This window comes from Artibeus jamaicensis, unplaced genomic scaffold (assembly GCF_021234435.1).
Source record: "Artibeus jamaicensis isolate MK-2021 breed Jamaican fruit bat unplaced genomic scaffold, CSHL_Jam_final contig_354, whole genome shotgun sequence".
NCBI classification, from domain to species: domain Eukaryota; kingdom Metazoa; phylum Chordata; class Mammalia; order Chiroptera; family Phyllostomidae; genus Artibeus; species Artibeus jamaicensis.
This window is the reverse complement of record NW_026521803.1, coordinates 10,188,827-10,206,223: the sequence shown is the minus strand read 5'-3', so window position 1 is coordinate 10,206,223 and position 17,397 is coordinate 10,188,827. Positions and strand designations below refer to the sequence as shown.

At 39.5% G+C, this 17,397-nt stretch overlaps 1 protein-coding gene across 2 annotated transcripts in view; it reads left to right on the top strand.

The window, feature by feature from the left end:
* The window catches only part of OSBPL1A (oxysterol binding protein like 1A), a 211,983-nt gene that overhangs the window by 41,209 nt on the left and 153,377 nt on the right, over positions 1-17,397 (top strand). For both annotated transcript variants that reach the window (XM_037134083.2, XM_053664391.1), the window contains one exon: positions 13,540-13,651. In XM_037134083.2, the coding sequence (XP_036989978.2) occupies positions 13,540-13,651 (112 nt within the window). The remainder of the gene's footprint in view (positions 1-13,539; positions 13,652-17,397) is intronic.

The following is a 17,397-nucleotide window of genomic DNA, read 5'->3' as shown; positions in this document are numbered from 1 at the left end:
CAGTAGATTTTTCTGTATACAGCCTTTATTATTTTGTGGTATGCTTCCTCTATTGCCACTTTGCTGAGTGTTTTTTTAAATCATAAGTGGGTGCTAGATTTTATTTTTTTAAAGATTTTATTTATTAATTTTTAGAGAGAAGGGAGGGAGAAAGAGAGGGACAGAAACATCAGTGTGTGATTGCCTCTCATGCACCTCCTACTGGTCTGCAACCCAGCCACGTGCCCTGACTGGGAATCAAATTGGCAATCCTTTGGCTCACAGGCTGGCACTCAATCCACTGAGCTACACCAGCCACTCTGATACTGGATTTCATCAACTGGTTTTACTGCATCTGTTGATCTGATCGTGTGATTTCTGTCTTTTCTTTTGTTTATGTGATGTATTATGTTTATTGATTTGCAAATATTGTACCATCCTTGCATCCCTGGGATGAATCCCACTTGATCATAGTGAATGATTTTTTTAATATATTGTTGGATCTGCTTTGCTAGTATTTTGTTGAGGATTTTAGCATCTATGTTCATCGTCGATATTGGCCTGTAATTTTCTTTCTTTGTTGTGTCCTTACCTAGTTTTGGGATTAGGTTAAATTCAGCCTCTTAAAAGGAGTTTTGATGTTTTTTCTCTTCTTTAATTTTTTGGAATAGTTTGGAAAGTATAGATGTTAGTTCTTTGAATGTTTAGTAAAATTTGCCGTGAAACCCTGGTCCAGGGCTTTTGTGTATTGGTAGTTTTTTGATTACTGCTTCAATTTGCTTAGTTGTTATAGGTATAATTAGGTTTTCTGCTTCTTCCTGATTTACTTTTGGAAGACTGTATGTTTCTAGAAATTTATCCATTTCACCCAGGCTGTCCGATTTCTTGGCAAATAGTTTTTCATAGTAATTTCTTACAATCCTTTGTATTTCTGTGGTATCAGTTGTAACTGCTTCTCTTTCATTTCTGATTATATTTATTTGGGTCCTCTCTCTTTTCATCTTGATATGTTTGGTTAACAGTTTGTCAGTCTTGTTTATCTTTTCAAAGTACCAGCTCCTGGATTCATTGATCCTTTGAATTGATTTTTTAGTCTTTGTCATTTAATTCTGCTCTGATCTTGATTATTCCCTTCTTTCTGCTGCTTCTGGCTTTGTTTGTTGTTGTTCCTCTAATTCTTACAGGTGTAGAGTTAGGTTGTTTATTTGAGATTTTTCACTCTTCTCTAGGTAGGCCTGTATTGCTGTGAACTTCCCACTCAGGACTGCCTTCACTTTGTTCCATGGGTTTTGGTTTGTTGTGTGTTCATTTTCATTTGTTTCCAGATACTTTTTTATTTCTTCCTTGATATCATTTTTAACCAATTCATTATTTAATAACATTAACCTGGCCTCTATATATTTGAATATTTTTGAGTTTTTTCCCTTAAAGTTAGTTGTTAGTTTTAAGCCATTGTGATCCAAGGAGATGCTTCATGTGACTTCAATTTCTTGAGGCTCGTTTTGTGTCCTGTCATATGGACTGTCTTTGAGAATGATCAATGTGCATTTGAGAAGAATGTGTGTTTTACTTCTTTGGAGTGAAATGTTCTGTACATATCAATTAAGTACATTGGATCTAGAGTGTTGTTAAGTTCTGCAGTATTTTTAAAAAGATTTTAATTATTTATTTTTAGAGAGAGGGGAAAGGAAGGAGAGAGGAAGAGAAACATCAATATGTAGTTGCCTCTTGCGCACTCCCTACTGGGGACCTGGCCTGCAATCCAGGCATGTGCTTTGACTGGGAATCGAACCAGAGTCCCTTTGGTTCTCAGGCTGGCATTCCATCCATCAAGCCACACCAGCCAGGGTGATTTTGCAATATTTTTGTTTGGAAGATCTGTTCACTGTTGACAGTGAGGTGTTAAAATCCCCTCCATTGTCTCTTCAATATTTTCTTTATATATTTAGGTGCACCTATATTGGGTACATATATGTTTACAAAAGTGATATCCTCTTGTTGGACTACTGCCTTAAGCATTATGTGGTGACCTTGTTTGTCTCTTGTTATGGGCTTTGTTTTGAAGTCTATTTTGTCTGATGTAAGTATTGCTACAGCAGATTTTTTTTCAAGTCCATTTGCATGAAATGTTTTTTCCATACCTTTATTTTCTGCCTGTGTATATCTTTTGTTCTGATGTGGGTCTCTTGCAGACTGTATATGTGTGGGTCATGTTTTCTTTTTCTTTCTTTTTAATTTTTTTTTAGATTTTTTAAAATTTATTTTATCTTTAGAGTGGAAGGGAAGGAGAGAGGGAGAGAAACATCAATGTATGGTTGCCTTTCGTGCATCCCCTGCTGGGAACTGACCTGCAGGGAACCAGTTTGCAACCCAGGAATATGCCCTGACTGGGAATCGAACCTCGATTCTCTGGTCTTTTTAATTTTTTTACAAAATATTTTACTTATTTATTTTTACAGAGATGGGAAGGGAGGGAGAAAGACAAGGAGGCAGGTCGTGTTTTCTTACCCGTTCAGCTACACTGGGTCTTTTGATTGGAGCATTTAATACACTTAAGGTTATTTTTGATAGGTACTTATTTATTGCCATTTTTCTCTTTGTACCTGTGTTACCTAGCTTCTCTCTCTATTTCTTCTTCTACTTCTCCCCCTCCCACACCCCTTCTCCCCCTCCTGCACCCCTTCTCCTCCTCATAGCAGTCCCTTTAGCACCTCTTGCATTGCTGTCCAGGTGGGGGTGTGCTGTTTTAGCCTTCTTTTGTCTTGGAAGCTCTTTATTTTGCCTTCTATTTTTAAATGAGAGCCTTGTTGTTTAGAGTAGTCTTGGTTTCAGGTCCTTGCTTTTTATTATGTGGAATATTTTGTGCCAATCCCTTCTGCTCTGTAGTGTTTCTGTTGCGAAATCAGTTGATAGTCTTATCTGCACTCCCTTGTCTATTACTAGCTGTTTCTCCCTTGCTGCTTTTATGATTCTCTCTTTGTCTTTAAATTTTTCCATTTTGATTGTAATGTGTCTAGGAGTAGGTTCATCTCTTTGGGTTCATTTTCATTGGCACCCTCTGTGCTTCCTGAAATTGCATGACTTATTTCCCTCACTAGATTAGGGAAGTTTTCTGTCATTATTGTTTCAAACAGGTTTTCTACCCCTTGCTCCTTTCCTTCTCCTTCTGGAATCCCTATGATGTGAATATTGTTATGTTTTACATTGTCCCAAAGGTCCCTTAAACTATCCTCATTCTTTTTAAATCTTTTTTTCATTTTGTTTTTCTAACTGGATGTTTTTTTTCCTACCTTTTCTTCCAAATTGCTGATTTGATCATCTGCTTTGTCTAGCCTGTTTTTAATTCTATCTAGTGTGTTCTTCATTTCAGATATTTCATTCTTCATTTCGTATTTGTTCTTATTCAAGGTTTCTATGTTCTTTGTTATGCCAATGTAGGTCCCATGATGTTCCTTGTAGTTCTAAGTTCCTTGAGCATCCTTATAACCATTAGTTTGAACTTTATGTTTGATAAATTGCATGTCTTGATTTCACTTAGCTTTTTCTGAGGATTCCTCCTTTTCTTTCACTTGAGGGTTGTTTCTTTGTTTCCCCATTTTAGTTGTCTCTTTGTGTTTTTTTCTATGTATTAGACTTATCTGCTTTGATTCTCTGTCTTGTGGAGTGGCCTTGTGTGTTAGGACACCTGTGGGACCCAGACTCCTTGATCTCCTGATCTGGATGCTCTAGGAATGACCTCTGTGAGTTATGTGAACCCTCCTGTTGTATTTGGGTCCTGATTATTATTGGTCTGTTTATTGCTGGGAACTCCCCTCTGTCTCACTGGCAAGAGGCTCAACTCCCACCGCATGTTGTACACTGTTGTATAGGTGTTGGCAGAAGAAAGCCAGAAGAAAGCCAGAAGAAAGCCAAACAACACAAAAAAACCCTGCCAAAACAAGCAATTGCCCCTGATGACTAACTATATCAGTATCACAGAGAGCCAGTAGATAGAGCAGAGCTTCTACTTGTAGTCATCTTGGAACTCTAATAAATGAAATCTGACTCTCAAGGCTTTACATTGGGCCCAGTGGTGATCCAGCCTTAGAATACGATCCACAGTCACACATTAGGCCTGCAGCAGCCCCCACCTGCCTGCACCTGCATGTGCCCCTAAAGGTTATTTTATAATCCCAGAATTGGAAAGTGTTTGTATTTATCATGACTTGAATACATTTATTACATTTTATACTTTTTCATTATTCTAATGACTAGATTTAACTCATTTTTATATAAATTATGATAAACCAGCCCTTTAAATATGTGCTAAGTGTATATGAATTAGGGCATTTTACATCATTCCAGTATATTTGTTAATATGTTGATACTTGTGAACCAGATATGGAGCTTAATAAAGCTGAGAATAAAGTACCTTTTACAGTAAAACAGTAAAAAGTAAAGGTAGTGGGTTAATTGCTCTGCTGGACTTCTATGGAGTTTCAAATAGTTTGATCGTCCTGACCATTAATAAAGTACTTGCAGTTTTCCCTTTATAGCCGCACTTCCCATTGTTTTCTGTGCACTTATGTTCTTTGTCATCTCTTTCTTCGTGGCCCAAGTCCACCCATTCTTGAAAGTGCGGTGCAAATGCCGTCTGCATGAATTCCTTCCTCACTTCCTGACTCTGGAAGGAAGCCGTGTTTTCTTGGATTTCCCAGGTGCATTATTGTACTTTCATTCATCTTCTTTGTACTAGAGTGGTTATTAGCTATGTCTTAATTCTACTACTGGATTGCAATAGTCTTGCTTTTGAAGAATTAGCACATTTCATTTGCTGTATCATCCACTCGTACCCCCAAGCCTTACTGCCCATCTCTGTCATCACCTAGATCAAATCAGTTCATTTACCTCTGCTTCATTCTTTACATATTCAACCACTTCTACTATCTTCTTGAACTCTGAGCGTGAGACTGTGCTAAGTTGGGTCTTAGTCTGATTTTTAACATTAGCATATATTGTTATCTCTTGTATTAGAATATAAAATTTAGCTGAAGCTAAATGGTTACATTACATAGGAAACATTAAAATTTTATGTGCTCAATATCCAAGCATGAATGAATTTTGCAAAAGTTTCTAATTATACTCATGAAAGGAATTAAATTCTTATTTTGATGTAATCTTTTACCATGAAGATAAATTATAATAAGATTCTGTGATTTAATAAATAGAATGGTAAGTTGAACAGGGATTTGGTTTATTATAGAGCATTTAAAATTCTTGTCCTTTGGAATATATAAAATACAGTGCCCAAATTTTATGAGGGGCCACCAGGCTTTTCTTGGTACATTAGCGACCCCTAGTGTTCCTTAATAAAAATTAATGAACCAGAATTTCAAGGTGTATTTAGCACTTGTTCCTTACTTTATTTTTCAAAGGCAGTTCAAATTGTGACGTTCTACATTTTTTGTAATCAGTTTAAAATAGGGATACAATCAGTATGGTAAACAATTGGATTGTAGCAGTGATCTTTGGTTTGACTTACTATTTTCTAACAGCTGAGAAAACATTTAAAACAAGTGCCTCCTGTATCCCGTGGCTCAGGAATTGTGTCTCTCTCACCTCACATATACAAGATACACATAATCCTATGGTTCCTATAAGCTTATCTATTTTGTTTCCTAGGATAGCGTTTTTGATGTTTATGTATTAAATACCATGCGTGAGGCACTGTCTAAACAATTTGTCACTTTTCATTTAATAGAAAGTGACAGCCCTGAAATGAAGGTATAAAAATATTTCTTGCAGGTTGGGCCTTCCAGGATGCTGAGGTGGAGATCAGTGTGCAACAGGTGTGTCAGAGTGCCATGAGATCACACCTGGGAGATGGGGGAGGAAGCAGGAGTGGGCAGAGGCTGGGGTCCAGCTGCGATGTGTTCTCTAGAAATGCCTCCAGGAGGAGCTTTGCAGAAGAGATGACCCTTGAAAGCTGGCCTGATTTGGGGCGAGAGACTTGACCACTGGATGCTCTGTCAGTGGATACAGGCTGCCCATAGGGGGTGACCTTACATGAAGCAGCCCTTCATTATCAGCAGACATTATCTGAAGTGCCTGACAATGAAAGGCTGCCTCCCACGCTCTGCCAGCATTTGGGGTAGGAAGTCCTTGATTCCTCAAAGGGGACCTGCATGGTGCATCACAGCTTTGGCTACATGCCACCATTTATTCCATTCAGCTTCATTTCTTCATACATTTCTGGGAGCAGCTCCTTCAGGGATCCAGTGGGCCTCTCCCCTGGGAGAAACTTAGCAGAGGAAAATTGGTGGGGCAGACTGTAGTCGCTGTCCCCATAGTTGGTCTTGGGTGAGGGAGGTCATACCCGAATCATCTTCTCTCTCCTCTACTATTCATTCTAGATTCCTCCTCCCCTTGGCTGGACCATGTGGTCTGCATGGCTTACGTGCTGGCGTGGCTCAGGCCCTCATCCTTGGAGGTTACCCTTCCCTTCTTAGGCTGGGCTTGCTGCACTTGTCCACTTAATGTCAAAATAGGACAAGGGGATACCAAGAGACACCTAAGTGTATCATCTGTACGTCAAACATGACATATTCCTCCACATCCCCATTGTGATTATACCTACTTTCTTCTGATGTTCAAGTTCAGTTACTCTGCCGAGATGATGAGTTTTCTTGCCTGCTGGTTCTCTGACACATGAGCCCAGTGTTCAGGCAGCCTTTTCATCTCTTGCCAAATGGATCAGAGTATTATCCCAGGCTGTGGCATAGGCCGACCCAGAACCTGAAGAGGCCAGCCAAGCAGTGTGCCTCCCTCTTTATACTTTGGGAAGTGCACAGTGGAGTAATGGGCTCTTTACATTGGAGGCTGTGTCCTAGCATTACCCAGACTACTGAGTCCCTAAAAATGTGCTGACCTGGCGAAGCCCCTGAATTTCTCCTAGTGTTTATCTCCCACCCTCTGGGCCACATGTGTCTTACCAAAGCTTTCAACATTCTAGCTCATTTGGTTCTGTTAACGTGGTGTCATTGATAGAGTGGACCAATGTGATGTTCTGCAGGCCATCCAAATGGCCCTGAAGCAAAACTGTAAGTGCGTTCTGTTGCTCCTGTGAGTGCAAACCGTCACTGATCTTTTTTTCCTAACAGGGATAGAAAAGAAGTATGTCTGCCAGATCGGTTACTGTGTACGATGTATACTTCAATAGCAAAGATGCCACGTTTAGCAGAGTGGCTATAATTGGGGCTATTTGGTTGAGTGTGTGGAAATCTACTGTCATCCTCCACATTCCTTGTGGTTCCTGCAGAGTCAGGCTGGTAAATTAAATGGAAATATGACAAGGACTGCCACCCCTGCATTCTTAGATTTTGAAGGGTGGCATTATTTTCTGCCATTAACTCCCCATGGGGCATTTTGATTTATTTTGACAAAGGAGTTAGGAGTGCAGTTTTAGAGCCTTCTCTCTGGCTCTAATATTCTAGACCAAGAAAGCAATGTAAGAGTTTGCCAACTCAATATGTCTATTCCAGTTATACATTCCTGGACTGGGGGAATGACCACCGAATGTGCCTGTGGACCCAGTGCGTGCACCATGAGCCAGACCTGGGTCGAGGTTCCTTTATTATTTCTCCCCGCTGCATGCCCCCCTTTTACCACAGGGGCTGGATAACACTCAGGGTCTCTTGGCATCAGTATCAACGCAGACCTTATACCTAACAATTGGTGAGATGTTTGGGTATTCCCCAATACAGGCTGCTTGAGTGAGTGGTCACTGGTCCCTTTGGGAATGATCTGGGACATTCATGACCGTGTACACTTGCTTTGCCGTTGCAGAATCTTTCCTTCCAGGTTCTGGTCTCTCCTTCAGTAAATGGTTCTAAGTCAAAAGTTGACTTGGGTCCAGAAACTGGACATGGTATCATGATTTTTATTAGGGTGACTTGTCTCCAGCTTCTGACCATTCATCGATTTCTTTTGATGGTACCAGCTGGGTTGTACTTGGATGGTTTTTAGCAGCATGGACAAAATGATGGCCCACATCGTAGATGTCAAAATGCCAGAAACACCATTGCAGATAGTAGAAGAAGGTTCTAAAAAGCAGGTGTGCTGGATTGGGTGTTCGGGCAGTACGTAAGATCGTACCAGATGATTTTGTGTCACAGAAGGCCGAGGATACATTGTTCACCGAAGCACAAATAAACGGCTGGTGAAAAAGGCACCAGCATCACCAAGGAACTGGTTAACGATTGTCCTCTGAGGTCTAGTGTTGCCAGTGGGAAAATGCTGTTGCGGACCGATAGCAATGTGGGGGACATGTCAAAGGGCCCTGAAACACTGGCTGGAAATGGCACGTACATGTTAGAAGCCAGGTGGATGCAATTAGAGTAATGAGCAGCAAGCACTGATCTGCAGAGAGTTAGGGAAATGGTTAGCAGAACATGGCATTCCTGGGGGCAAATGATACCAATACTGCTTTCTTCATCTTTTTCTTTCCCTTTTTCATTAGATTGAGGAACTACTGCCTCATATAAGTTCTTCAAAAACTTATTATATTGTTTTATAGCCAATGGTGCTCTGTTCTGTTTCTTCTTCATTTCCCACTCCCCTACTCACCCCCCTCCCTTTTTCCTTTAGTACTGGGCTAATGTCTATTGACCTGTCTTCAAGTTCACGGATGCTTTCCTCAGCAGTGCTCTGATGTCCACTGGTGAGACCGTTGAAGGCATTCTTTATCTCTGTTGCTATGGTTTTTTTCTAGCATTCTCCTTTGACTCTTACAGTTTCCACTTCTCCATCTCCTCACGTATGTTGTCCACCTTTCCCACTATCGTTTTTACCATAATAATCATAGTTATTTCAAATCCTCTGATTAGTTCAACATCAGGGGCATTTCTATCTCTGTAGATCATTCTGTGGATCAGTTTGTGGACAGTGGACTGTTTTTCCCACTTTTTGTGTGTCTGGTAATCTTTTATGTTAAACACTGCAAGACGGTAGACACAGAGATGTATGGTACTGGGGCCTGGAAGTGGCCGCACCTCTTGGTGTGGGAGGCTGGGTCACTCTAGTCTGGAGTAGAGCTGAGCCTGGGTTTTGTTGTTGCTTCCGTACCATCAGTGCGACACTGGCTTCAGATTCCTTCCTTCCAAATCCAGCTCTGCTTCTGCAGAAGGCGCAGGCTGGTTTGCTGGAGGTTTTTCTTGATGCTCCTCCTTTGCTCTCAACTTTAGGCCATTGTTATGTGCCTTGTGCCTCAGAGTTTTTCTCCACCCCTTTGCTTCTCCCCATTCATAATCTGATATTACTTGTTTTCAGTACTTGCTGGTCTTGGGGTGGGAAGAGAAGACAGGTGGAGTTCTCTGTTGTCCTGATCCAGCCTTCACCTTAGGCAGGGCTTGTGTCCCTGTATGAGGGACAGGGGTTCAGGGGTCCACGAGATGGTTCTTGGTCAGGGATCTTCTCTGCTCATAATAGCAGGAGACCTGAATGGACCCCTGCCTGTTTCCAGTCCCTCTGCTCAGCTGAGGGAATCTTCACTACGCCCTGGGGACGAAAGGCTGCTCTTCCCACAGTGGTGTCACTCCCTGGGGCAGAAAGGCTCAAAGGCCATTCCCGCCCTCCAGGCCTGCGCCTGTGGTCGCCGGGCTGACCCAGGCGATTGTGTTAGCGCCAGAGGGAAGAGCCGGCCAGTGACTCAGGTATCTGTGGCTCCCAGAGGTTCCGTGTTGTCACGCCAGCCAACTTCCAGGCTGGACAATTTGTTTAAAATTTGACCTGCTTATTTGGCAGTCCCAGTCTTTTTCTTTCTTTTGATTTTATGGAGATGTAGTTGATAAACAATGCTATATCAGTTTAAGGTGCACAGCATAGTAACTTGACTTATATGTATTGTGAAATGATTAATATAATAATCCTTCATCTGGATCCATTTCACATAGATACCAAAAAAAGGGGGGGGAGGGCTTTCTTTTTTTAAAAATTTTTCCTTTATTTTCACCTGCAGACATTCTTTCATTGCTTTTAGGGAGGGAGAAAGGGAGAGAGGGAAACATTGATGTGAGAGAGAAACATCAATTGGTTGCCTCTTGTACACACTGGACTGGGGATCCCATGCTCCCCAGACCAGGGATCGAACACATAACCTAAGCATGTGCCTGGATCCAGAATCAGACCTTAGCTCTTGGTTACAGATGATGCTCCTGCTCACTGAGCCACACTGGCCAGGGCAAAAGGTTTTTCATTTTGAGAACTTTTAAGATTTATTCTTAGCAATTTTCAAATTTGCCTTACAGCAGTGTTAATTATAGTGATCATGTTGTACATTGCAGCCATAGTACTTATTTATAACTGGGAGTCTGTACCTTTTCCTAGCTCCATCTAATTCTCCCAGCCTCTGGTAACCACAGATCTAGTCTCTTATTCTATGAGTTTGGGTTTTCTGTTTTTTTGTTTGTTTGTTTGTTTTGGATACCACATGTAAGTGAGATCATCCCGTCTGTCTTATTTCACTTGGCGTAATGCCCTTGAGGTCTATCCATGTTGCTGCAAATAGCAGTATTATATTTTTTATGGCTGAGTAGTAGTCACCAGTGTGTGCGTGCGCATGCTTGTGTGTGTGTGTGTATCACATTTCCTTTATCCATTTGTCCATTGTTACACCCTCACGTTGTTCCCATGCCTTGGCTGTTGTGAACAATGCTGCAGTGAACACAGGGGAGCAGAAATCTTTTAGTGTTTTTGTCTGGGCTATATAAATGGATCTGCTGGATCATGTAGTGGTTATGTTGTATTTTAATTTTTTTGCGGAAACTCCATACTGTTTTTCGTAGAGACTATACCAATTTATAATTCCACCAACAGTGCACAAAGGTTGTCTTTTCTCCACATTCTCATCAGTGTTTATTATGTTTTTGTGTGTGTGTGATAGTCTAATAGGCCCAAGGTGATGGATATCTCATTGTGGTTTTGATTTGCCTTTACCTAGTGACTAATGATGTCGAACACTTTTTCACGTACCTGTTGGCCATTTGAATATCTTCTTTGGAAACATATCTATTAGGTCCTTTGCCCATTTTTAAAAATTGGATTTTTTTGTTTTCTGCTATTTAATTGTATGAGTTTTTGTTTATTTTGGATATTAACTCCTTACCAGACACATGTTTTGCAAATATTTCCCCCTTTCTCTGGATTGCCTTTTCATTCTCTTTATGGTGCCCTTTAATGTATGAAGTTTTTAATTTTGATGTAGTCCACTTTATTCTTTTTCATTTTTACCTTTGCTTTTGGTATCCTAAGAAATCACAGCTAAATTTAAGGTCATGAAGCTTTCTTCCTATATTCTCTTTTTTGTTGTTTTAGGTCTTTTTTATTTTTTTAGGTTTTTTTGTTTTGTTTTGTTTTAGGTCTTACATTTAAGTCTTTTATCCATTTCAGGGTTTTTCTTTTTTTATATGGTATAAGGTGTAGGTTTAGCTTAAAAATTTTTGTTTTCATTTGGATATCCAGTTTTCCTGGCAACACCTGTTGAAAACTGTCCTTTCTTTTTTGAATGGTCTGGGCAGCCTTGTCAAAATCATTTGATCATTTATGTGAGAGTTTGTTTCTGACCTCTCTATTTTATTCCACTGGTCTGTGTGTTGTTTTCTGCCAGTATCACACTGTTTTTGATTACTGTAGCTTTGAGGTGAGTTTTAAAATCAGGAAATTGAGATTTTCAGCTTTGTTCCACTTTTTCAATATTGTTTTGGTTATTCCAGGTTCCTTGAGATTACATATGAATATTAGCATGAGATTATCTACTTCTTGGGAAAAAGAAAGTCATTGGAATTTGGTAGGGATTGTGCACATCTTAATATTAAGTCTTCCCATCTGTGAAGACTAGACATCTTCCCATTTATTTATGAGTTCATTAAATTTTTTAGCAATGTTTATAATTTTAGTGTACTAATCTTTTGCCTCTGTGGTTAGGTGTATTCCTAAGCATTTTATTTTCTTTGGTGCTTTCATGAATGTAGTTATTTTTCTTAATTTTCTTTTCTTATTAGTTCATCTTTATTTTTAAATTGGGAAATTTGTCTTTGTATTGTCGAGTTGTAAAACCTTTTTTATATATTCTGGATACACTTTTCTTAATCAGATATATGATTATAAGTATTTTCTATCATTCTGTGGGGTCTACTTTCTTTACTAATATGAACCCTTTACATAAAGTATGAAAACACACTTCTTCCAAAATGTTACCTTTAGAGTGGTAGGAAATGCTAAGATATTTTATAAGAATACATTTTATTAAAGTACTAGACTTTTTAGCCATTTCTTTATTCGTAAACTTTGGTGATACAGTTTGTAGAATAATATTGAGCCATGAGAAGTCTGTGTATAGACCTCATATAACACCCTGTACTACGTATGGGAAGGAGGGTGGCATAGGCAACTATGTCATGGAACTGAAATTGTTTCACAACACCTCAAACTCAAGCATAGGAAAAATGATTAGAAAAAAATACACCAAAATAATTATAGTGATCATTCAGTAACAAGAACAATGAGTATTTTGTTTTCTTTATTCTGTCTATGTGTTTTGGATTGTATTTAAACACTTTTACTACAGCTTTTAAAAAAGGATACAAGAAATTTTATGACCCAAAGGAAAAATGAAACTCATGGGAAAATACAACATGTAATGACATAGGGTATCACTTCATATATGTCATGGCACCGCCATCCTAGAAGTTAGAATAGCACTGTCTGTCATCCTGCCTTAGTGTAGGACTGAAGAGCACGTGTTACCAGCACCCTCCCAGGGTGTCGCTAGTCCTGGTGAAACCGAACATCAGGTCTCTAATACTCTCCTGCAGGTTGCCTGCACTCAGCTCCATTTCTGCTGTCTTGTTGTGTGACTGAACTGCACCAGCGACACTGGTCTGCTGTATAGTATTACCAATATATTTGAAATTTCTAGAAGGACAATTAACCAGTTAGAGTAAATATGAGTTATGTTGCATTTTCCCATCATTTAATATTGACTTTAGGAGATCATTTGCTTTATTGTAAACTACTGCTTAAATAGTGGTATGTCTTATTAGTATGTAACACTTCAGAAAATAATGTTCTATTTTTTATAAACATCAAAATTAATTTAAAAAATCTAGGTCTTTTGGACAAATTATTTCAACAGACTTTGGAAGAATAACATTAAATGAATGTACTATCTGCTATGGCTTAAATGCTATCTTTGTTAACATGTATTAGTTTGATCACATGACTCAATTTGGTTATAAAAACAGATAATTTAGTTAAGATCAATTATAGAATTTTGACGTCTTTGTTAATTGTGGATTGGCAATCATTTAGGCAGTCATCAGTTATTATTACAATTAGTTGAATTGTAGTATTCAATTTATCGTAGTTACTATTCATTTACTATAGATAAAAATGGTATGTTATAAAAATTCCTACATCACACTTTTGCTATTGTAGAAACTCAGTAATGATTAATAATTTGTAAAAGGGCTATAATACAATAAAACCTTGGTTTAATAATAGCTAAAAATAATTTCTCTTTTTTAGGAGTTGGTCATGCTTCTTTTAGAATATAATGCTGATCCCACCGTTGTCAATGGGAGTGGACAGAGAGCAAAAGAAGTCACTCATGACAAAGAAATTAGAAACATGCTGGAAGGTAAACATTATGGGTCTTCACAGAAACAGCACTTGTTTCCACTGTGGTCAGAGTTCAGAATGTGAGTAGAAATGCCTCTGACCTGCCCACACGGATGGCACGGAGCTTACGCTCCAAAGATAATGTAATTTGGGAGTCATAGCTTAGCCACACAGTTATCCATACGAAAGTTTCCTTGAAGCTTTCAAACTATTAACTTGATACGATATCATGGCAGGTATTAAAAATCTGTGTGTTAAATCTCCAGCAGAATTAAAAGTAGAAAATTAGAGACACGGAACATAGCTGGCAGGCTGCAGAGCAGTGGTGGTGGAGAGGCCCAGAAGCACAGGATGGGGACTCTGTGAGGAGGCACAGCTGTGCGGAGCCCTGGAACTGCTGGGAAGGCAGCTGCGGCCGTTTCCGTTAGTCAGTTACGAGTAACGTCTTGATGGGTCAACTTCACTGTTAACGAATTTCAAAGATTAAATTGCACTTCAGACGTGAGTCTGCAGTAACTGCGAGGAATTTCTGTAATACTTCAAGACAAAATATTTTGATGCTTACATTGGGAAGCCTTCATGCATTAGGATTATCATCTGAATGGCTAGGGCTTTGCTATAATTACTTTTTGATAGCATTTCTATGGTGGGAAAGAGAAGAGTTATTAATCACTACTATGAATAAAGATACTGAATCAGAGTTGCAATTTCACACACATCTGTGTTTCTTTCCTTGGCAATCAGAGAAGGGCAAGAAAATATTGTATCTTTAAGGGCATTGATTTCTTAGTTATTAGTATTTTTAGCTATGTAAAAACCAAGATCTTGCTTTTTGTTACTTTCCACTTGGCCCTGAGAACTAAAGTCTCACTTGTTCTGTAGTTACAAAATGTCTGCGTGTCAGGCATCTTTAGTTAGACCAGTGTCTGAGCATGCTCTGTGTTTACCACGCCTCATTTTCAATGGACAAATCGACACGTAACAGCTTCTATAAGACTCTGTATTATGTGATGTAGGAGAGAGGAAGCATCCTAGATGTGAACCCTGCCCTTTAATAAATTGTGATCTAGTAGGGAGGATGAGGTAATGCCTTTGGTCTTGTTCTGTCCTTTAATCATAATAAGCTGAGAACCCAGACCTGAGGTTCTTTTGCCAGAATGGAATGTTGGTTTAGCTTGACAGGTTGACATTTAATACGGCCAGTCATGCTGCATGTTCTAAGACCTCCCCAGGGCTTAGCTGACTTAATGGGCATTTTGATTTATCAACAAGTACGGTTCTAGTCTGGAAAATAGAAGCAGAACTTAATCAAGTGGTCCTGCTGATGAGATCACCCTAGCCAGGTATAGTATCAGTTGTGGGTCGCACGTTACATGGGTCAGACTGCAGGAGCACATCTGCAGCACCCCTGACTATAGGTAGACCAGAAACCATGTCATAGAGCAGTACACGCAGGGACAGGAAATACTTCACCCAGAAAGACACAGATCAGTAGACACAACACAGTCATACTCGAGTATCTGAAGAGCTCTTTGGAGGAGGGTAGTCTTCCTCCTGGCAGACCAGGGCAGGGGACGTCTCAGGTGGTGGACTGCTGGGGAGGCAGTCTTTGGGTCCAATGTGCTGTAATAATGGCTTGTCTCGCCTTGAAAGACTTCATGAGTTTTCATGGTTGGAGAGGTATGTTTTGCCATGTATAATGCGCACCCATGTTTTTGGCCCAAACTTCCAGGAAAAAAATCTTTTGTTTTAATTTTTTAATTCAATTTAAAAAGTTTAGCAAACTTATTATCATATTACAGGGTATAATTTTGCATATGGGTATTGCCATCACTTTCTAGAGTTACACTTCTAACACATAAGCATAAACAAAAGAGTTAAAAACAGATAGATACGGAATTAGTACTACCCATGTATAATGTGTCTCCTTATTTTTTCCCTCAAAAATTTGAGCAAAAAAATGCACAGTATACACAGCAGAACTGGTATTTGGGAGTGGGTAGGTTACCACTTGGCAGGCATTAGAGCAGAATGTCTTCTATATAGAACTTGGCTTTCTTTGGATTTTGAGAAATTTCCAACCTGTGGGAAATTTAAGAATACGGTGAACACCCATACATCCTTCACTTAGATTCACCAGTTATTAACATTTTGCCACATCTGGCTTATCCTTTTATATATTATTTAATGTTTATTTACTTTTAATTTCTTTTGCTGAAATGGGAGTAATTTGTGGGCATAGTGATGCTTTAGCCCTAAATGTGTCAGTATTTATCTCTTAAGAAAATCTCCTAATGTCCTTTGCAGAGTTTTTCCCCATCAATCCAGGATCCAGTCAGGAATCCCGCATTGCATTTTAATTTTTACATCACCGTGGTCTCCTTTTTTCTGGATTAATTCCTTAGACTTTGTCTTTTATGATCTTGACCTTTTTGAAAAACGAGACAATTGTAGGCCTGGCTGGTATAGCTCAGTGGATTGAGTGTGGGCCTGCGAACCACACGGTCATGGTTCCATTCCCAGTCAGAACACATGCCTGGGTTGTAGGCCAGTTCCCGACAGGGGACCCACGAGAGGCAACCATACACTGATATTTCTCTCCTTCTCTCCTTCCCTTCCCCTCTAAAGATAAATAAATAAAGTCTTAAAAAAAAGACAATTGTAGAACTGTTTGTACTTTGGGCTTTATTCCTTTCATATAATTAAGTTCAGGCTATGCATTTTTGGCAGGAATATTATGTAGACGAGGTAGTGGTCTTTATAAGTGTACCACGTAGGTGGTATGTGATGTCATTTTGTTCCATCACTGCTACCATTAACTTTTATCCCTTGGTGGTCCACTGTAAAGGTACCTTGCCCCTTCTGTAGTAAATAATCTGTGGGGAGAAAATGGAGATCATGTGCATATCCTTGGTAGCAATAAATTTTTAATCACTGATTTTAGCATTTATTGATAATTCTTGCCTTAGTCATTTATTGTAGTAGAGATAGCTAATGGTGCTCTTTTCCGTGAAGAACATTTGCCTGGTTCTCACCTGCATTTTAAGTGCGCTACCATTTAACCTAGTCTGTGTGTGTGTATGTGTATCTATGAGTCTCATTGGGATGGAGTTAGACCACAATTTCTGTGATCCCTACTAACTCTGGATTCCAGTTGAAAAGAAGGATAAAAAGTTTATAGTTTCAGTTTAAAATTTATAGACTAAATGATTTTTGGATGAAATATTTGTTTTAAAAAACACTGAGGTATAAAATGTGTAAGTAAAAGTATACCTCTATAATGTAGATCACTGTTTTCACAAATGGAACACACCCATGTACACTGCACTCATGAACAGCCCAGCACTCTGGAAGCCTCACCTCCCCGAACTGGGATAGTTGTATTTTATTGACTCAGCCAACAGTCTTGCTGCAGTGCCCTGAGTAAACAGAGGTCGAGAGATGTCCAGGAACTCAGGACAGAAACGTATGTAGGGTTTTCAACTCCACATCCCTCTTTTTCTTCACTTAGGAGCTTTGACAATCTAGAAGGAAACAGTAGGGTGCCTTTTACCTCCCATCCCTAAAGTCTGAACCAACATTTTAAAACACTATTTGATTATTCAGTAAACATATATTGGCCAAATATGCATCATGTCAGACTGTCATAAATGCCTCGAATCCACACAAGAGTAAGAACAGGTACCTGACCTCAAGAGGGACTGAGGGGATAAGTGACAGGGAAACACGCACAGTTGTGGAGGCGTGTGCAGGAGGGACAGGGTC